At 49.4% G+C, this 22,314-nt stretch overlaps 1 protein-coding gene across 12 annotated transcripts in view; it reads right to left on the bottom strand.

The window, feature by feature from the left end:
* NLRC5 (NLR family CARD domain containing 5) overlaps positions 1–22,314 on the bottom strand; it is a 91,280-nt gene that overhangs the window by 47,046 nt on the left and 21,920 nt on the right. For 10 of the 12 annotated variants that reach the window (XR_011248605.1, XR_011248603.1, XR_011248600.1 and 7 more), the window contains exons 2-10: positions 12,246–12,357; positions 11,807–12,131; positions 9,940–10,246; positions 9,084–9,143; positions 8,600–8,728; positions 4,633–4,701; positions 1,766–3,440; positions 421–504; positions 193–276 (exon numbers count right to left, since the gene is read on the bottom strand). Coding sequence is in view for 6 of the 12 variants with exons in the window: in XM_069549897.1 (XP_069405998.1) it covers positions 193–276; positions 421–504; positions 1,766–3,440; positions 4,633–4,701; positions 8,600–8,728; positions 9,084–9,143; positions 9,940–10,234 (2,396 nt within the window). In the remaining 6 variants the exon portion in view is untranslated. The remainder of the gene's footprint in view (positions 1–192; positions 277–420; positions 505–1,765; positions 3,441–4,632; positions 4,702–8,599; positions 8,729–9,083; positions 9,144–9,939; positions 10,247–11,806; positions 12,132–12,245; positions 12,358–22,314) is intronic. The other 2 variants (XM_069549901.1, XM_069549904.1) reach the window with 1 other exon arrangement.

Raw genomic sequence — 22,314 nt, 5'->3', positions numbered from 1 at the left:
TTAGCACTTCTCTGGGAGCCTTGAGTTTGAACCCAGTCCCACCTGTTTCTCAGGCTGATGCCTCCTCTGTCTGGGTCTCACTGAAGAAGTACTGGCCAGACCCTAACGGAATACACAGCACCCAGTCCAGGCCCAAGGGGGGCCCTGGGCAGTGAATTCTCTCCTGAACCAGCCCTCCTGGAGATCACTCACCTGACCTCCTCCAGCTGTGGGCAGAAGGGCAAAGCCTGCACCAGGTGGCTGATGCCTCGAGCAGTGATCTTACTTCCTGCTAACCTACAGGGGAAGCAAAGATGGAGGGAGGAATAGGGATGGGGAAGGGGGTGACCAGGAATCTTCCCTGTGTAGGGCTGAGGGAAGGGAGGGGAGTTTCAAGCATCCCCAGCTGAGGATCCGTCTTGGTTCCGAGGCCTGACTCACCCCAGCTTCTTCAGGCTCCCCATCGTTGGCAAGCTCCTGGAGAGGGCTTCTGCAAAGGCGTCCCCACACTTCCTACTCTTAAAGCTGCCACAGGAAGAGGCAAAGCAGCAGAAGATCAAGGATGGGCAGGGCTTAGAGGAGGTCATCATTTATCCCTCCTCTGAGAGGAGGAATTTAATACAGTAACGGCAGTAGCAGCAGTAGTAAAGTTGTTGTAACTGCTGCAGTAGCAACAGATACATATATGGCAAACACTGCTGACTTTCCACCAAAACCTTCCCTCCACTACAGCTGCGACTGCAAACATAGTTTCCCAGACAGAGGTGGTGTTTCCCAGCCTCACCTGCAGCTCAGTATTGACCATACAACTCCAACTATGTTGTTACCACTGGAATGGGAGTGGAAAGGATGTGCCCTAGTTCCAGGACCAGCTTTAACACATTGGGCATGACTAATCCATCTTTTCACCTTTCCCCCACGCCAGAGCACAGATGTGTCTGTGACCACGCAGATCAAGATACCCTAGGAGATGATGGAGCAACCATGGAAGGAACCCGGGTTCTTGCATGATCGTGGGAGCTGAGCCATCCCACTGACCTGGACCATTTACCTCTGAGTCTTCTATAATAATAATAATAATAATAATAAAAAACTACATTATTTAATCCACTGTATTTGGCCAGGGAAGAGAGGGGTTCTTTGTTACTGTACCCTAACCTTTTTTTTCTAGCTACTACACATATTGAGCCTTTACTCCTGCTGGGAATTGTGTTAAGAAGTGTTTTTCATGCATTCTCACAACAACCCTATGCGTTAGGTACAATTACTGATTCATCTGAGGGATAGGGAAACTCGGGTTGCAAGGCTAAAGAACCTGTCCAGACCCAATAGGCTCTAGTAGCACAGCCTTGATCAGTGTTCCAGCCCATGACTGCGGGAAAGAGAGGGAAAGACTGAATCCAGGAACCATGACTAGAGGACATCTAACTAGACCCCAGAGTTCCTGGCAAGGCATGGAGCTTCCTCACTGTGTTACAAGCTAAAGGGCAGTAAGGAGGGGCCCATCTGTTCTTTATATAATCAATTAATTAATTCGGTCATGCCATGTGGCTTCTGGGATCTTAATTCCTCAACCAGGAACTGAACCTGCACCCTTGTCATTGAAAGCATGGTGTCCTAACTGTTGGACAACCGGATGAGTCCCTGCTATGATATTCAAGATTCTTGCTCTGCTTCTCTCAGCAGGAGTCTGCCAGACTGGCTGGCCTCCACTCCCCGCAAAGTCCAGTTCTCTCCCAGGGATGTCCCCAGGTCCTCCCCAGAGGTCCCCTGTCCTCACTCTCACCTGAGATTCTCTACCTGCCCACAGCCTGCCAGGGTTTCAGGGCAGCGGGGCTCAAGGGGGCAGCCCTCAAAATCCAGGTGGATGGGGCCATCCCTGTGCCCCAGGATGTTGGTCAGGGAGGCCATGTCGGCATAGGTCAGCAGGAAGTTGTGGAAGGGCAGCTGCTGGGGGAGGCTGTGGGCCATGAAGTTGGCCAACTCAGGCTCCTGCGTCTCACCCACACAGTGACACAGCTCTACAATCTTGGGCCCCGTGAGCCGACGGGTGGCCAACTTCTTCAGCGCCTGCAGGACTATCTCCTGCCTGGCAGCCACCCACTCCTCCTCCCGCTGAGCCAGGAGGCTGAGGAAGGAGCGGCAGGCGTGGGATGCCAGGCCGGCCAGAAAGGTGGGAAGGTGGTCCGACAGGCCCAGTCTGGCTTTGGTCCGCTGCACCCAGCGAGAATGGAGGGTAACATGCTGGCTGAGGGCCTCTCTGTCCACCTGGGGTCTGGTCATCAGGTGCAGGGCTGCGAAGAACTCCTGCAGGCTGAGGTGGGAGAAAGCGTAGCCTTTATCCCGGTGCCTGGGCCCCGTGCACACGCAGAAGGAGGTCAGCAGACCGAGGGCATCCCCAAAGGCCAGGGTGGATGCACGGATGTCTCCAGTGGAGAAGATGACCTTCCCTGACTCCAGGCCACTCAGGGCCACCTCCCCGAGACCCAGCAGGGGCTCGGCCTGCAGGACCCCTCGGGGGTCGAGGGCGAGGAGCATCTGCACATAGTTCTGCGTCATGGTGGGCAGGAGGGCCGCAGCCTGGCCTGGAGACCTGCCCGGGAGCAGGTGATGGAGGCAGAGGCAGGCGACTCGGCACAGTGCAGGCACCGCACACATGCTCCAGAGGCGTCTGTCCACCCGCAGCTCCGCCAGGGCCGCCTCCCGGGACGGCTGGTCACTGAAGAAGTGGTTCACGTACTCCTCTACCTGCGGACCGTCAAAGCCCCACATATGGACAGTGGCCACCTCGGTGGGCAGGCAGGCGGGCAGCTTCCCTGGACGGGAAGTGGCCATCACCCAGCAGCCAGGCAGGAGGGTCCCACGGCAGAGGCGGGAGAAGAGGGTGAGGGCTGACGCCGGGTCCTCGGGGTTCGCGGTCTCCTTGTCAGAGCAGGGCTGGAGGATCTCGTCCAGCCCGTCAAAGATCAGCAGGATTCCCTCCGCGTTCTCCTTCAGGTGCTGGAAGACGGCCTCCGGGCTGGCCTCGGGCCTCAGGTGCACGTCGAAAAGGAGCTGCGGCAGTGTCAAGGAACCTGTGATCAGGTTGAGCTGGCGGAATTCGAAAAGGAACACGGCCTGGAAGCGGTCCAGCTGACCGTCAGCCCACTTCTGGCAGAGCCAGTGAGCCAGCGTGGTCTTGCCCATGCCTGCCTTCCCCAGAAGCACCGTCACTCTTGGGCCCTTGCTGGCCTTGGTACTGAAGAGGTCCCGAATGTTCACATTGGTGCCATCTTCTGCCTTGGGGTCCCCTGTCGTGGCGCCCTCCTGAGTGTGGAAGGGCGCCGAGGCCCGGCTCCAGTGCAAGATTGAAGGGACATAGACTTGGTGGAAGGCCAATGGCTGCCCCAGCCCAGGGGTCCTGTCACCATAGCGCTGCTGGACAGAAGTTCTCAGTAGCTGCAGGTACTTCTTGGCCAACTCTGCAGGGGACAGGGAGACGGCATGAGAGCAGAATGCCTCGCTGCCCCCAGCTTCCCTCCTTCCCCCCAACCCCCCTCCCCCTCATCAGGTTGTTGGTAGCCTGCAGCCTCAGCTCTGCATGTGTGTGTGGGTGTGGGGGCAGAAATGGCGAGGGCACCCAGGTGGTCTTGTTCCACCCAAATTCCCAGAATTAACTGGCTGCACAGAAGCACAGGCTTTGGCTGCCATTTACACATGGAAATAATGAATGGGGACGTGTGGATCATGGCTCTTGTCTGTTTTGCAACAACGCAAGTGGCATAAAGTTTTCAAAAAGATGGGGGAGAGGAAAGGGGGGGCACTTCCTTTGGAATATCTTATTGGAACAAACTTTTACTATGATACTGGAGTAACCTGCCTTTGCCACCACCTCCCCCCAACAATATTTCAGTTCTGCGAGGTCAAGGATGAGCACCAACCACCTATGGGCCCAGGTTCTGACCAATCAGAACTTCCAAACCGGTCAATAGTCAACACCTACAGTGCCAGGTGTTGACTTTAACTGCTGAGTTATTTGGGAGATCTTTGGTAGCTCAGGGAAAGGCTTGGGGTCTTAGGGAGGGCTCCAGTGTTGAGGAACACTGGAGATGCCCACAAGGAGGGGGGACCCCTGACATAGTGTCCTATTTTATATTGATGCAAATCTTCTGACCAGCTGCGAATCCTCTGGCTATGCCTGATAGGGCTGGGTATCACAGCTGGTGGGACAACTGGTGGAGAATGAGAGAAGCTTCTGTCTGTCCTGACTGGTTCTCAGTAGCCTCCATGTCTCCCCAGGGACCCCCGAGGCTTCTAAACCGGCATCCAGCTCAGCTATAACCTGGTCATTGAGAGCCCAGTTCTGAGGTCATGCTTGTCACATCCCTGGGGCTCCTTAAACCTTGAGGACCTGGAAGCATTCCTAGAAAAGCCTGGGTGATGGAGCTGCAACCTCTAGGATGCTTTGAGCTCCCTCATCTCTGCAGAAGCCCTGCCCCTGGGCGCTTGGCAAGGCCTCCCTGCCAGATCCACCTCCCTCCTCTGCCCACCCAGGACCTCCTGGGAGCCAGGAAGACAAGAGCCCTTGACCAGCTGGAAGCCTGTGATCAGGGGACAGAGTCCAGGGTCTGGGTCCTTGCCCCAAGGCAATCCACTTCCTACCTTGGTACCCACCTTGTTGCTGCTTCCTAAGCTGTTTTCGGCGAGGTGAGGACCCACAGCTCTGATACGTCCGCTTGAGGCCTGGAAGGAAAGAAAGGGGGAGTAAGGGGTGAGGTCTGGGGGCCCAGGTTGAGGAGGCACCCAGCACTTTCGGGGAGCTCCAGCCCACAGACAGGCAGCAGCTAGACAAGTATATCTACGCTCAAGGGCTGAACGAAGGCCGACAGCAAGCAAAGGCTGTGCCCACGTCAGCTGCTGGCTGCAGACGGGTCCCTGGGCCTGGGGACCTCCCAGCCCAGAATGCAAGGAGCCGGGCCCACAGCCAACAGCCTTAAGCACTAAACGGCTTGGCAAGGACCCAGCTCTGTCAAGGGCACTCTTGGTTAGAGAAGCGGTGCTTTCCCTAGGCTTCGGCAGGCCTGTGCCCTCCCTCCTGCGCCCGTGTGCTTTCTCCCCTGTAGTTCCCTCTTCCACACGTCCTCACCGCTCTCACTAGTCTCATGAGTTCTTGTCTGGGTGCATGGATTTTCAAGAGCTAATAGTTTTCTGAAGAGGATGGGAAAGGAAGGAGAACAAGAATGAAGGGGAGACAGAAAGGAAAGGAGGAAGAAAGAAAGAGGATGAAGAAAGGATTTTAAGAAGTAAAGCAGGGGACTGCCCTGGTGATCCAGTAGTTAAGACTTCGCCTTCCAATGCAGCGGGTGCGGGATGGGTCCCTGGTAGGGGAGCTAAGATCTCACAAGACTTAGGACCAAAAAACCAAATGCAGAAGTAAAGTTGTAACGAACTTTATAAAGACTTTAAAAAATGGTCCACATAAAAAAAAAAAAAGTCTAAAATAAAAGAAGTAAAGGTGGATACTCCTAAAGCCAGGCTTCAGTGATCAATCAGAATGGCTCTGAAGGGGGCCCCTTACCTGCCAGGTGTTAAATTTTTAGTTGCTGGTTTGCAGGGAAAGCCAGGGGTCCCAAAGAGGGGCTGCAATCAGGGTAAGAGTGTGTGCATATATATATGTAGCCAAGTGTGTATGCTTGGCTACACTGTGTGGCTTGCAGGATCTTTGTTCCCTAACCAGGGACTGATCCTGGGCCCTTGGCAGTGAGAGCACAGAGTCCTAACCACTGGACTGCCAGGGAATTCCCTTGTATTTCAATATTTTAATAAGTCTTCTACTAATAAGGGACTCATTAGCTAAATATCAACCAGACCTGGTTACAGCCAGGTGACAGTTACGCCATCTCAGTGATAAGGGACAGAAGGACCAGGTATCAGTTTTGATTTGTTGGGGGGCTAGGATGGGGCATCCCTGGTGGCTTAGTGGTAAAGAATCCGCCTATAGTGGAGGGAACATGTGTGCGATCCCTGGATTGGGAAGATCCCCTGGAGAAGGGAATGGCACCCCACTCCAGTATTCTTGCCTGGAGAATCCCATGGACAGAGGAGTCTGATGAGCTACGGTCCAAAAGGATGTTTTCTGTTAAAGCCTGGTGATGTTATTACCATGTACATCTGTAAGTAAAAAGTCAATACTTCTACAGAAATAAAGGTTCTGAAGCCACAGAAACATCATACACAATGGTCAAAGACTACAAGTCTTTCCTCTAAGATCAGGAAAAAGGTATTCACCACGTCTATTCAACACAGAACTGGCAGTTCTAGCCAGAGCAATTAGGTGAGAAAAAGAGATAAAAGACGCCCAAATTGAAAAAGAGAAGTAAAATAATCTCTGTTTGCAAGTGATAGGATCTTATATGTAGAAAACCCTAAAGACACCACAAAGAAAAGCTGTTAGAACTAATAAATGAAACCAGCAAAGTAGCAGGGCTAAAAAGTCAACACACAAAAGTCAGCTACATTTCTATACATGAACAATCTGAGAAAAAACTACCACAACAATTTCATTTACAATTGCATCAAAAAGAATCAGTAGTTAGGAATTAACCAAGGAAGTGAAAGATTTGTACAATGAAAACTACAAAATATTGCTGGAAGAAACGAAAGAAGACATAAATAAATGAAACGGTATCACATACTCACGGATTGGAAGACTTACTAATGTTGAAAATATCAGTACTATCCAAAAGTGATCTATAGATTCAATGCCCTTATAATCCCAATGCCTTTTTTTTTCTTTTTTGCAGAAATAGAAAGCCCATTCTAAAATTCATGTGGAATCTCAAGGGAACCCAAATAGTCAAAACAATCCCCCAAAGGGAAAAAAGTCTGGAAGAGTCACACTTTCTGATTTCAAAACTTACTAAAAAGCTACAGTGATCAAAACCAGTGTGGTATTGGCATAAAGACAGACATAAAGACCAATGGAATGGAGTAGAGAGCCCAGAAATAAACCCTCACACATACGGTAGAGTGATTTTTGACAAGGGTGCCAAGAGCACTGAGTGGGGGAAAGGACAGTCTTGTCAACAGTGCTGGGAAAACTGTGTATCCACAGGCTACGGAATGAAGTTGGACCCTTACCTAACACCATACACAAAAACTAACTCAAAATGGATGAAAACCCTAAATGTAAGACTTAAAACAATAAAACTGTTAGAAGCAAACATAAGGTGAAAGCTTGTGATGTTAGGTTTGGCACTTATTTCTTGAAGACAACACCAAAGGCACAGATATCGAAAGAATTAATAGAAAAACTGGACTTCATAAAAAAATTAAAAATCGTACATCAAAAGGCCCTTCCCACAGAGTAAAAAGGCAACCCACAGAATAGGAAACATATTTGCAAAACATATATTTGATAAGGGGTTAATAACCAGAATACAGAGAGAACTCCTAAAACAAAACAAAACAAAACAAAACCAGAGAAGTCAATTCAAAAATAGATAAAGGACTTGAATAGACATTTCTCCAAAAAAGAAATATGAAGGCCAATAGGCACATGAAAGGATTCTCAGCATTACTAATCATTAGGGGAACGCTAACCAAAATGACAATGAGGTACCACCTCACACCCATTAGGATGGCAACTACCAGAAAAGAAGAAAAAAGTGTTGGTGAGGATGTGGAGAAACTGGAAGCCTTGTGGACTGTTGGAAGGAATGTAAAATGGTGCAACTTCTGTGGAAAACACTATGGAGGTGCCTCAAAAACTTAAAGATAGACTTGCCATGTGAACCTGGGTCCTGGACATAGACTCGAAAGAACTGAAACAGGGTCTTGAAGAGATATTGTTTATCCATATTCATGGCAGCATTAGTCACAATAGCTAAATTATGGAAACAACCCGAAAGTCCACTGAAGGATGAATGGATAAACAAAATGGGATTTATACATACAGTGGAATATTAGTGAGCCTTAAAAAGGAAGGAAATTCTGACCTATGACACAACACAGATGAGCCTTGAAAACATTTATGCTAAATGAAATAAGCCAGTCAAAAAAGACAGATATTGTATGATTCCACTTATACAATGTACTTAGAGTAAAGTCATAGAGATGGAAAGTAAATGGTGGTTACCAGGGGCTGGGAGAGAGATGAATGGGGAGTTATTATTTGTTGGGTATAGAATCTCAGTTTTGCAAGAAGAAAAAAGAGTATTGGAGATGGATGGTGGTCATGGGCTTCCCAGGTGGCGCTAGTGGAAAAGAACCCACTTGCCAATGCAGGGGACATAAGAGACTCAGGTTCGATCCCTGAGTAGGGAAGATTCCCTGGAGGAAGGTATGGCAACCTCCTCCAGTATTCTTGCCTGGAGAATCCCATGGACAGAGGAGCCTGGTGGCTATAGTTCATGGGGTCCCAAAGAGTCGGACATGACTGAGTGCCTCTCACATGACATGATAACTGTGCAACAACGTGAATGTGTTTAATACACTGAACTGTACACTTAAAAATGGTTAAGGTGGTAAATTTGATGCTATGTAATTGACTATGGTTAAAAAAGAAAGATGGAACCAAAAGGAAAGAAAAGTTCTGCAAAGAGAGTGGTGAATCAGTGAAGTGGACCATCTGATCACTAACCTCTCTGCGCTGCACCAGAAAACCAGTCAGAGGCTCCCTGGGTGTGGACGGCAGACTGTGGGTCAGTGTCAGGCCTGAAGGTGTCTGAATGGTGAGAGGCCTGAGTCTGTGGGCTTGGAGCCTGAGGCCCTGAGGTTTGGAGACAGGGAAGTGAGAACGGGCTTCCCCAAGTGAAACCAGGTGGGGGATTCCAGCAGTGGCTAAGGGCTGAAAACCTCAAACTCTCCCAGGAGGCTCCAGGCGAGACTCATGGGAAAAGTTTTCAGACAAGCCAAAGCCTTGAGGGCAGAAATGGGGTGCAGGCGAGGCTGGGAGCTCTGGTGAGGGGCCTGGAAAATGTGCAAATGGGTCCAAGCATGAGGAGGCTAGTTTACGGAAAATGGCTCTGACCAGCCACCACCAGCCTGTTCTGGGTTTGATATGGGGGACTTAGTGTGCACCCACCCTCCACATCCCACCCCTTCCCCCAAACCCCAGGCCTTACCAGGGTGGAGCTGAGAGTCTGATCGGCTTTCCTTGCCAATTTCCAGAAGACTGGGGAAGCCTGGAAGAGGGAAGGAGATGACATGCCATGGGGATGAGCTAGGATGCCCTGGGACCAGATCTGGCCCCGTGTCTGGCTCAGGGCTCATCCCTCAGGGGGTGTTCCTAGCAAGCCAGAAATCTACACTTGGCGATCTGTGGAGGGCACAGCTGGAAGTGAGCCCTGAAGGCAGCTGGGGGCAGAAACACGTGCGTATCAAAAATTCTGTGCACATACAAGTATATGGGTGCATGCACATGTTTATTCATGCCTGTGCACAAGTGCACACCTGTGTATCCCCACCTGCCCCGTACTCTGCCTTGTAGAGTTATTGAGTAAGCTCTCACTTCCTCTCCATGAACACAATCAGTGTTCTGAGCTTCCCTACAGTGCTCTGTAAATGGAAGAGCCCAAGGGACATTCACTGAACAGGACAGAGTCCAATCAGCCTGCCCCAAGTGCCGGCCAGAGGGCTTTGCCTAGGACTGTTTCTTTGCAAAAAGAAACCTCTTAGGCAGTATGGGCTATCAGGAATTTCCTGGCAGGAAGGAGTCAGCTGGTCCTTTCTCTCTGCATCCTGCCTTTCTGGGCAACTGGGGTGGTACAAGGTGGAAGGAGGAGTCCTCCAGGTCCCCAGCAGATGTGGCGGCATTAGGGCGTTTGCTCTGGGAGGCGCACAGAAACACGGAAGTTTGTTCCTGGCTGGGCCACACATCTCTGTGTGACCCAGGCAAGTCCTGGCCTCGCCTGGGGCTCTCCGGCTCCCCAGGCCCCGGGCACTAGCTGGCGGCACTGCACCTCCCACAGCCACTCTTACCGTCTTCGTGGCCCCACATGCTCATCAGCAGCACCTCCATGTCCATCGGCACATCCAGCTCCATGCACACGCCCTGGATGAATGACTTCCAGGTGGTCGGACCCTGGGTATGCAGTTTTTGGAGATGCAGGATGACCCTCTGTGCGGGGTCTAGGGCCTGATATTCGGAGCCCAGGTCCACGTTGGGGAGGAATAGCTTCACCTTGGCGTCTAGCCATTCTAGGTTTCTGCTGAGCAGCCTCACGAGCCATCCATGCAGGTTCCTGGTGCCCAGTTGGAGGCTAACGGGGTCCATGAGGAGCTGACCCTACAGGGACCAGGTAGGCAGGTGAGCTGCGAAGTAGGTGAGCTGGGGGACAGGTGAGCTGGGGGAAAGCCAGGAGGGGCAGTCAGAAACCACTCCCCACAGCTAAGGGGATGGACGCAGAAGGTAGAGAAGTGGTCTCTCTGTAGAGTCTCGATGTCATTGCCCAGAGCTCAGGCCCAGAAATTAATCTCCTTCTTCTGTATTCTCTGCCAAAATAATCCATGGGGATGTCATGGGCCTGGATGGTTTAGTTCATCCCTTGTGGATAAGCCTGATAATGCTTTATTTGTTCTTGTTTCCATGGACCCATTTGTGCTGCTCTCTGTCTGAGCTAAGTTGTCTCTGGCAGAGACAAATAGCTGTCCCCCTGTATTTGTTCTTCTCTTCTTTCTTAGTGCTAGAACCCCTAAATATTTCCTAGTTATCTGAAATAGACTATTTCCCAGCCTCCCTTGCAGCTAGACATACTCATGTAATTAAATTTTGGCCAATGAGATGTTGGTGGAAATGTTGTATATCATTCTTAACCTCTTCTTGTCGGCTGGAATGCTGATGTGATGGCCAAACCTTGGGCAGCCATATTGGATTGTGAGGTAGAAGCCAGCACTGAGGAAGGTGGAGAGTAAAGCTTTCCTGTCCTGGACTCTCTGACTTTGAATTTCTAATACATGACAAGGAAATTCATTTCTATTCTGTTTAAACTACTGTTGCTTAGGCCCTTTTGCTATTCGCAGTGAAATATAATCCTAGATAATACAGACCCTCTCTTCTCTCTAAGCAAATTCTCCCCTTCTAAACTGGAACTCAAACAACTTGCTGGTAGGAGTATTAAAATGGGCAAGGAGAAGTTATTTTGTGAAAGCTTTAAAAGTCTGAAGGCCCTTTGATTCAGCAATTACATTTCTAATATGCTGGCCTTGGGACACAATCATGGACTTAAACAGAATTTTTAGTTACAAAGCTGTGCACTGCAAGAGTATTTTTAATAGTTAAAAATTGGAAGCAACCTAAATATCCAACAGTTAGAGATTAACTGGTTATCCACCACATGGTGGAATATGCTAGAATGTTTCCAAATGTACTTTCTGGCACTATTGTCTTAATAATAGAGATAACTGCTCAGAAAGCACTTACTGTGTGTTAGGCTCTGTTTTATGTGCTTTATTTGTCTCATCGAATCCTCACAACTCCAGAGACTTCATTTCTAACTGAAAAAGATAGGAGGCCCATGCAGGGGCCAGCCTTATCAACTCCCAGACGCTGGGGCCAACACCATGTATTCTGGGGTTCAGACTTCAGCTTCTCCCTTGACCCCCAGCAGAGACCTACTAGGCACATGTCCCCAGCTCCTCTGGTCACCCCTCTTCAACCAAACTAATAGCAACAACTCCTTGCTCAGGCACAGAGTTTGAGACTTCAAGAAATATGCTCACATCCATGGCGTGGATCACCACCCCCACTCAACAGATGAAAAGGCTAAGCTGGGGAAGGGTAAAGGACATACCCAAGATCATCATGTAAGTCCATGGAGGACACATGCTCAGAACTGAGATTTCTTACCTCTCAGGCCAGTTAATTTCCAAGGCTTGGGAACCCTAGGTGGCACCAGACAAGGGCTAATCCATGGCCTCTGTGTGATCTTGGCGCCTATGGCATGGCTTCTTTTCCGGGCTAGAGTGTCCAAAGTCCATGCGGCCCATAAAGAACTCATCCAGGGCAGCAAGGTGCCAGGTGGAAGTGAGGAGTGCCTGGATGGTATAATTGCTGGGAAAGTCCTTCAAATTCAAATTTCTCCCCCAGCCCGTCTAACATGATGCCTTTGTTTCCACCATGAGTGCTCTTTCCCCTTGGAGTAAGACATTAAACTCTTTAAAAATAACCAGCCCTGGAAGAAAAAACACATTATATCATTATTGGTCATTGTGAACGTCAGTAGCAAACAGCCTTGGAGACAGAGGATTATATTAGAAAGATCCTCAGTGAAGGGATGGTCACTGACCTGGCTCCCTGGTTCATCATAGATATTCTAGGATGTCCACAGAGAGGGTCTCCTGAGTTCCTGGGCCAAGTCCTGGAGCTGGATTTTCAGATTCTTTCCATAGGCTAGGCTCCTAAGAGAGAGAGGAGACAGACCGCTTTCTCATCATTATTCCGCATTCCAAGAGGAACTCTGTAAAGAAGGCACTGACCCTCACTCCTAACTCCCCTGAGGACATCAACCCAGAAACAGCCTTCTCATCTTCATGTACAGATCTTATTCTTCCCCAAGCAAGATTCTTCTTGTTCCTGGACTGTGCACAGTCCAACCCTCCTCGGTGTCACTTCCCGCCTCACCTGGCCCAGAGGATGCCCCTCTTACTCTTTCAATTTGAATATTCCCCTTACAGTGACTTGTTCCACCACTGTATACCTCTCCAATCCAGTAGATTTATTACAGCTAATTTATTAAATGAAGATGGACTAACTCTTACCAAAGATGTCAGCCTTCTTTCCTAATAAAACCTCAAAGAGGTTAGAATGTGCAGCTTTCTCTCTTCATACATCATGAAGAAGTTTTTAAATTGAGAGTAAACATCCTTCTTAATGAGAAAACCCAGAGGCACTGATCACTGTCTCACCAAGAGAACAATAAAATGATGATCATTTAATCAGTTTCATTTTATTAGCTCCTTTTTTATAATAACTATAAATGAAGTATGACCTGTAGAAATTGTGAATCACTATATTGCATACCTATAATTTATATAATATTTTATATCAACCATATCTCAATAAAAAGTAAAATAAGGACATCCCTCATGGTACAGTGAGTAGGAATCCGCTTGCCAATGCAGGTGATGTGGGTTTGATCCCTGGTCTGGGAAAATTCCACATGCCATGGAGCAACTAAGCCCACGTGCTACAGCTCCTGAGCCTGCACTCCAGAGCTCCTGAGCCTGCACTCCAGAACTCCTGAGCCTGCCCTCCAGAGCTCCTGAGCCTGCCCTCCAGAGCTCCTGAGCCTGCACTCCAGAGCTCCTGAGCCTGCACTCCAGAGCTCCTGAGCCTGCACTCCAGAGCTCCTGACCTCCTGAGCCTGTACTCCAGAACTCCTGAGCCTGCACTCCAGAGCTCCTGAGCCTGCGCTCCAGAGCTCCTGAGCCCGAGTGCTACAACCGCTGAAGCCCACGGGACTAGAACCTGCGCTCTGCAACAAGAGAAGCCACGGGAATGAGAGGCCCACGCGCCTCGCCTAGAGAGTAGCCCTGCTCACCACTTGTAGAGAAAGCCCACGCACAGTAGTGAAGGTCCAGCATAACCAAAAACAAAAACAAATAGCACTTCCCTGGTGGTTTAGTGGGTAAAGAATCTGCCTGCAAATGCGGTAGACCCAGGTTCAATCCCTGATCTGGAAAAAGCCCACATGCTGTGGAGCAACTAAGCCTGTGGGCCACAACCATTGAGCCTGTGCTCCAGAGCCCAGGGGCTGCAACTACTGAGCCTGCGTGCCGTAACTAGTGAAGCCTGTGCTCTGCAGCGAGGGAAGGCACAGCAACGAGAAGCCCAAGCACTGCCACCAGAGAGTAGCCCCCGGGGCCACAGCCAAAGGAAAAAGCCCCAGCAGGCATGAAGACCCAGACAGCCATAAATAAACAAGTATAAACTAAAGTGGCACTGGTACGAGTGTCTGTGTGACACAGCTTCAGAGATCTTGTCTAACAATAAGGAACAGACAAAAGAAAAGATGGCTAAAAAGTATATGGAAGAAAGGCAGAAGATCAAAGTACGCACTGATGGAGTATCTGAGAAGTAGGAGAAGGTAAGAGCAAAGCTCCAGACTTTAGATCAATCCACGTCAAGAGGGCACATTTTACAGAGAGCCCAGAAATAAACTCACACAGCTACATTCAATTAATCTTTGACAAAGGAGGCGAGAATACAACGGGGAAAAGATAGTCTCTTCAGCAAGTGGTACTGAAAAAGCTGGACAATTGTATGTAAATCAATGAAGTTGATTTACGCCTCACACCATGCACAGCAATAAACTCAAAATGGCCTAACAATTATAGGACAGGACACCATAAAACTCTTAGAAGAGAACACAGGCAAAACATTCTCTGACATAAATAGCACCAATATTTTCTTAGGTCAGTCTCCCAAGACAATAGAAATAAAACCAAAAGTATAACAAACGAGACCTAGTCAAATGTACAAGCTTTTGTCTAGCAAAGGAAACCATAAACAAAACTAGAAGACAACCTGTTGACTGGGAGAGAATATCTGCAAATAATGCAACACACAAGGGCTTAATTTCCAAAATATACAAGCAGTTCATACAATTCGGTAACAGAAGAAACAATTCAATTAAAAAATGGGCAAAAGATCTAAATAGATATTTCTCCAAAGAAGACACATAGATGGCCAATAGGCACATAAAAATATGTTTAACATTGCTAATTACTAGAGAAATGCAAATCAAGACTGTGATGAGGTACCACTTCACAGCAGTCAGAATGACCATCATTAAAAAGTCTACAAATAACAAATGCTGGAGAGAGTGTGGAGAAAAGGGAACCCTCCTACGCTGTTGTAAATCGGTGTAGCCACTATGGAGAACAGTACGGAAATTCTTCAAAAAACTAAAAATAGAGTTACCATGTGATTCAGCAATCCTACTCCTGGACAAAGCCCAGACAAAACTATAATTCAAAAACATAACACGTACCGCTATGTTCATAGCAGCATTATTTACAATAGCCAAGACATGGAAGCAACCTAAATGTCCATTGACAGATGAATGGATAAAGAAGATGAGGTACAGATATACCATGGAATACTACCCAGCCATAAAAAGGATGAAATGGTGCCATTTGCAGCAACAGGGATTGAGCTAGAGATTATTATAATAAGCGAAGTAGGTGTGTAGCATCTAAAACAGGACACAAATGGCAATTATATCAGAGACTATTCACTGGGAAAGGCAGGCAATAATGGAGAGACTTCCAAACAAAAGCACTTTATAAAGTAAATGTCATTAAAACCTGATGGTGCCAGATTTAAAATAGAACAAATTGATCTAAGGAATGGAAGAGAGTTCAAATTAGCTTCACACCCATTTAAAATCCACTATTTGACCAATGGTATTGAGAGGGAAAATATGGAAAAATACATAGTATTAAAACACATAGTAATACAAGTATTTTAAATGGGGAGAATTATTACTATTGGCTGTGCCACACTACTTATGGGACCTTAGTTCCCAGACCAGGTATTGAACAAAGGCAGTGAGAGTACAGGGTCCTAACCACTGGACTGCCTGGGAATTCCTTTTTTTTTTTTTTAAGAATTATTTTTAAATTAAGTAATTAAAGTTTTCTTATTAAAACTACAACCAGATATCATTTCATACTCCCCTCAAATATCTACAATGAAAGAGAAGATAATACAACTGCTAACGAGGTTATGGAGAAATAGGAACCCTTATATCCTGCTGGTGGGCATGCAAAATGGTGCAGCCACGTTGGAGGAGTTTGGCAGTTCTTTAAAACGTTACCCAGAGTTATAACTCAGCAATTTTCTACTCTTAGGTTTATACTCAAGAGAAATGAAATATATATACTTACACAAAAACATATACACCAATGTTTATCATCCCTCATAGCCAAAAAGTGAAAAAAAATCAAAATTTCCATAACGCACAGATGAGTAAGCAAAATACGGTATGTCACTACAATAGAATATAATTTAGCAACAAAAAGGAACAAAGTAACATTGTGTTCAGTCACTTCAGTCATGTCCACTGTTTGCGACCCTATGGACTGTAGCCTGCCAGGTTCCTCAGTCCAGGGGATTCTCCAGGCAAGAATACTGGAGTGGGCTGCCATTCCCTCCTCCAGGAGATCCTTCCAACCCAGGGATCGAATTTGCATCTCCTGTATGTCCTGCACTGCAGACAAATTCTTTACTGCTGGGCCACTGTTACGTGCTACAAGGTGGATAAACAGCTAAAGGATGCTAAGTGAAAAAAGCTCCAAAGTATACTAGTAAGTGAATTCAACTTTTAAGAGCTATGGCATATGTCTGTTTTAAACGTGCTGTGTGAATCTGCATACAGAGAGACCAACTCTAGGGTTACACAAGCAAACTGGTGACAGGATTGTACCTGGGGAGTGGACGTGGGGGAAGCAGGCAGAGGAGAGCCCTTTACACCGTACAGTTCGCTCTCTGTATCTGTGGATCTGAATCTTCAAGTGTGGAACCCGCAGATATGGAGTGCTGACTGTGCTGTGCCATCTTATATAAAGGACTTGAGCATCCGAGGATAGGGACACTGAGGGCCACCCGCACTCTTTGGACCACTGCGTACATTAAAACTTTTCAACAGGTACAGTTGTTTCAAAGCCATAAAATGTTCATATTAAAAACTAGGGTTCAATCCCTGGGTCAGGAAGATTCCCTAGAAAATGTGTTACCTCTAAGAATCACCAATGCATTCCTGGGACATGGGGCTCAGAGAGGGGTAATGAAAAGCCAGCATCACACAGTAAGATTCCCAAGGGAATCCAGGCATGTGGGTTTGCGGTCCCACGCTCCTGCCACTCCAGTCCAGGTCCAGACAGCAAGAGGGAAAAAAGGTAGGGGGCCTTGTTGGGGTGCTGGTCTCACTGAGGGGTGGGCATAGGAGGCTTGCCCAGATGGGAGCTCCATCCTGGCTTGCGTCGCCCTCATCACTGTGCTCTTGCGGAGTCTCTCTTGCTATCCGGGGCATCCCGTGCTGTGGAGGTTAGGGGACCCAGTTCCTTTGCCCAGTCCTTTGCGCTTGCAGCTCCCTATGCCTGGAGACCACCGCCCCCACCAACTTCCAGTCCACACTCACGCACATGCGCACGCATGCCAACGCGCACTCCTCTGGCCGGAGTCATCTCTAAAACTCAGCTCTGGTCTGGTCTCTTTTCTGTCTAAACCTCCTATAGCTTCCCGTCACCTGCAAGATGCAGGGTGGCACCACAGTTAGTATGACTTCCACAGAGCAGGTCCACATCAGGTGCTCAAGAAAGGGTCAAAGGGTGAGTAAACAAACGGTCCTTCACCATCTGGGTCCTGGCCACTTTCGGGCCTCTCACACCACCCCTGCCGCCTGCCACGTGACCACGCTCCCGGGCCCACCCCGCCATCCTCTTCACAACTCCCCGCCTTGCACACATGCCCTGCTCTGCCTCGAATGCCCTGCCCTTTCCCTTCCATCTTGCAAACGCCTCCTTCTTCTTACGGATTCAGCTCCAATCAACTCCTGTTCCCTTCTCAGGGAGGTCCTGCCGGCTGCCTTCCCAGACTGAGTCGCGCCGCCACCACTGGGCTTCCCTCCTTAGCAATGTCTCCTTCCTCCCCCACAGCAGGGCTTGTCATTCTGCACTGTCATTTCCTCTTGGTCAGTCCCTCCTTCAGCAGCTGGGAACACCACCTGATTCTGGACAAGAGCAAACGCCTTGGCAACAGGGCCCTGGATTGGAGTCTCTACTCGGTACCGGCTGTGTGGCTTTGGTTTGGTTAGCCCATGGCTTGGTACTTCAGTGTCCTCATCTATAAAAGGAGGATGTTCGAGGTCAGGCTGCTAAAAGCAGAACCCAAGATAGGGGTGTCTGTTGAAGTTTTTTATTACGGCTGAAAGGGAAGCAGGACGGGGCAAGGGAAGAAGTTAGGCAAAGATGCACTTTCAGGAGCCTGACCAAGGGGAGCTCTGTGAGTGACAGGTCAACAGGCCTATCCTGCCAAGAGGCAAGGGGGCTGGGCTGCTGTTTCCCGCCCCTCCAATAGCCACATCCGCCAGACACTGGCTATGGGCCGTATCCAGGTAGTGGAGGAGGAGCATTCCGATCGGCCAAGGGCAATCCTTAAGGGCAGGGTGCAGTGTGAGCAGCCTACGCCCACAGTGGATGGGGAATGGGGGTGGGGGACTGGCCCATGACTGGAGACCCGGAGCACCAGCAGGGTCAGCCTTGGGGGTAATAACAGTTAACTGGCAAGGGCATCGGGAGGTGAAGCAGGCAAACCCCCTGGCGTGGCCTCTGGCACATTAGCTATTATTACCAGTGTTGTTTCCTCTGCAGCCCGGCCCAGCACAGGGTAGAAGGGAGGGAAGGAGGAGAGGATGTGGTTGGAGTCACAGGGCTCTGGCTGCTTCTTCCTTCTTCCTGCTTGGATTGAGAGGGAGGCCCCTCGAGGCTGGGGCTTGGCAGTCACAGCTGCTGGCCGCACCCCCAAAGCTCACTTGTTGGGCTCTGTTTCCTCATCTCTACAAGGGGGGCATCATGGGCCATCCCTGTTCCCCGGGCTGTCTGGGAGGGTCAAGCTGAGCATCAGGGCCCGTGGGTGGCTGGAAGCCCTGTCCTCCGGCTGGTTCTGACAGACCTGGGGTTCTGCCCCAGCACCAGGGCCCTGGTGGGAGGAAAGAGGACAGAAGAGGGTGACCGAGGTCAGACAGCGGGGAGAGAGGACCAGAAATAAGAAGGCTAGAACCCTAACCTCAAGATCAGGAAGGCTATGGTTGGTGGGGACAATAAGAAAAGCGTGGCCCGGGCCATGACAGCGTTTGGACCCAAATATCTGAAGGAGGGCAAGCCAGGTGCTGCTGGAGTCGGTTTCTCAGGACCGAGTGGACAGGTCAGGCCTGGGGACCCCGGGGTGGACCAGAGTCCACAGAGGCCCTCAAGCCCTCTCACACCAAGTCCTACAGGGCTGACGACAGAAAACTCAGGGCCTCTGCATCCCCCAGGGTGGATGATCATAGTCCAAGGCTTTGGAGTACGCCTGAGGCCAGAAGCAAATGCGAACCTAGCTGGAAGAAGCCATGCCAGCTCCCACTCCCCCACCCCCGGCCTGTTTTTCCCCTCTGGCCACACTGTGGCCATATGGGATCTTAGTTCCCTGACCAGGGATCGAACCCCGTGCCCCTTGCAGTGGGAGTGCAGAGTCCTAACTACCAGACAGCCAGGGATGTTCCCAGGCCCGTTTTACAGATGGGGAACCTGAAGTCCCAAGAGCGGAAGGCCTTACTGACACTCAGAGCAAGTAAGAAGTGAAAGTGGGGCCAGACTAAGCTTTCAGGCTTTTTCTAGGTGTGGGCTAATGCAGCCCCACCCCAGGAATCATCCTCTTTTCATGGGTCCCCACGATGGGGTACCTTCAGGGAGATGTGAGCAGCCATTTCTTCCCTCATCCATAAAAGTGGGCAGAGAGGGCAAGGGGGGTCCTTGACCCGGCACATTTCCATGGAGCGGGGGTGGGGGGAGGGTGTGCGATGGGGATGATTTCTTTTGAAAGCCATCATCTTTATTGTCCCTCACAATGACAGGGTCCTGCAGGACTTAACATGCACCCCCACATGTTCTACCAAAGCAGAACCGAGCCCCAAGACTTCCCTAGTGGCCTAGTGGCCAAGACTCCCTGCTCCCAGTGCAGGGGGCTCAGATTTGATTCCTGGTCAGGGAACTGGATCCCACATGCCACAACTAACAGCCCACCTGCCTCAACAAAGATCAAAGATCCCAAGCGCCACAACTAAGACCTGGCACAGCCAAATTAACTAATTAAAAAAAGAAAAAGGAACCAAGGCTCCCAGCAGCGAGGGGCCCTCCCCACACCACCAGCTAGGAAGATACAGAGCTGGGAGTTGAGGAAGCATCTTCTTGTGTCAAAGTCTTTGAGGAGGGTGGCACGAGCCTGCACTCTGAGCCCCAGGCCTGGGTGGTCCCTGTTCTAAATCCAACAGGGCCTCTCTCTTCTTGTCACTAGAAAACCAGGAAGCTGGCTCCCAGCCCCCATCACTAGAACTGAAACGGCCTTCTTTATTCCAGCCAACTTCCTGCTCAGACTCTCCACCAAAAGACCCCGTGGGGTTTCCGGGTGCACCCTTCTCTGAAACGTGGACAGCAAGTGGCTGGGGAGGGATCTTGCCTTTTCCGCTCAGCCCTGGCGGTTTGGGTCCAGCACCCACCAGAAGTGGCCGGTGAGAAGGTTCCTTCCCAACAGGGTCCTGGGCCTCCGGAGGGCCAGTGGGTCCCAAACCTGCCTGCATGTTAGAGTCATCCAGGGTTTTAAAAATTCCAATGGGCTGTACCCCAGATCAATCACAGCACAATCTCCGAGGGTGGGACACAGGCACCTTTGGAAGCAACCCAGCTGAGCTTGGGAAATACTAGTCTAGGCCACGCTGCCACCCAGCGCTCCACTCCAGGTGGGCAGAGTGGCTTCGTGTTCCCTTGTACCTGGCGCCTTGCCTCCCCAGCAGAGCCAAGGCTTCTTGCCTTTAAGAGGTTGGGGACAGGAAGGCCACCGAGATGGCCACATTTAGATGGGACCCTGAGGGTGTCTGCTGAAAACTGACACTCCTCCTGCACTTCCGCCTCTGGCCTGCTCCTTGGCACCTTGTTGCCTTGCCAACTCCTCCCACGCCCACACCAAACCGAAAATGAAGCTGAGACCTGGAAATCCCCCTTTCGTCTCCAACCATGTGGTTGAAGAGGATCCCGGAGAAATTATGTGCTGGTTCAGGGGGAAAAGAAGGCTCAAGTTGTAAAGGGGAGAAATTAGATCCTGAGGTTCAAACTCACAGCCTGGAGATTGGTCTGCCCACTTCCAAAGGCAAATTGAAGGTGATTTCTAAAACTTAAAGTGTGTCCACCCTTTGACTCTACAACGAAGCTGCTTGGCAGAAAGCCCAGGGAGAGCCACACAGCCTGGAATACGCAGAGCATACTGGATACGGAAATCCTGCAGCCGTGTCTGACCAACTGATACCTCAGTAAAGTTTGGTGTGACCACACCTCTGGGTTATGGGCATAAAGACCACTGACATGGCTGGATCCTTATGTGTATTAACTGAATAAACAAGACACACGAATAATGATGTGCATAATATGATACCATTTGTTTGAAGAATACATAGAAAACAAAGCACCAACACTGTATGTCTTCATCCAGGTCTATAATCCCATGTTTTTATAACTTAGAGGTTAAGAGCATGAATTTGGGAGCCAGCTGTCTAGGTTGGAACTAAACATTTCATCATTAGCAGGCTGTGTGGCATCAGGCAAATTGTATAGCCTCTCTAGGCTTCAATGCTCTCATCTATAAATCAAGGATAGGACTCCCCTGGTGGTCCAGGAGTTAAGAATCTGGCAGCCGATGCAGGTTCGGTCCCTGGTCTGGGAAGATTACACACACCTCGGGGCAGCTAAGCCCATGTACCACAACTACTGAACCCTTGAGCCCTACAGCCCATGCTCTGCAACGAGAGAAGCCACTGCAGTGAGACACTCTCGAACCACAATGAAGACTGGCCTCCACTCGCCACAGCTGGAGAAAGCCTGTGCGCGCAGCAACAAAGACCCAGCACAGCCAAAAATAAAATAAATTAAAAAAAATAAATAAGCCAAGGATAACTTCAGTATCTACCTCACAAGGCTGTGAATGTGTCAATACATGTAAAGTGCTTAAAACAAGGCCTTGCAGTTAGTGAGCCCAATAGATGTGTTTTGGGTTTTTTTTTTTAATTGTTGGTTTTAGGTTTTTTTTTTTTTGGTTGTACAACATGGCTTGTGGGATCTGCATTGAGAGTGCAGAGTCCTAACCACTGGACCTCTAGGGAATCCCCTTGCTTGTTTGTTTTTTTAATGAGAAGCCTTAGATAAAGTTTTGGAAGGCAACACACCAAACTGGTTATCTCAAACTAGTTATCTCAAATAACTAATTATCTCAAAAACTAGTTATCTCAAACTAGTTATCTCAAATAACAGGCCTGGGGCAGGAAGCAGTGAGTAATAGAGATGTATGCCCCTGACATGGTATCCAGCTGTTTGCAAAGCGAATTTAATCATGTATTACCTGTGTGGTTTAAGCTGAAAACATATTTTTGAAAGTGAAAGAAGACAGAAGATCAGTGACTAGAAAGCTGCACTCTTTGAAGTCAGAAGAGGAATTCTATTTCCAGGATGGATCAACTGACTTATGTCCTCCCATGCCAACTGACAGTGCCCAGACACACAAAACGTGGGCAGAAGAAAGGCTTGGGAGAGGGCTGGAGGTTAGTG

Source organism: Ovis canadensis, chromosome 14 (genome assembly GCF_042477335.2).
Source record: "Ovis canadensis isolate MfBH-ARS-UI-01 breed Bighorn chromosome 14, ARS-UI_OviCan_v2, whole genome shotgun sequence".
Lineage (NCBI taxonomy): Eukaryota > Metazoa > Chordata > Mammalia > Artiodactyla > Bovidae > Ovis > Ovis canadensis.
This window is presented reverse-complemented; position numbering and strand designations above follow the sequence as displayed.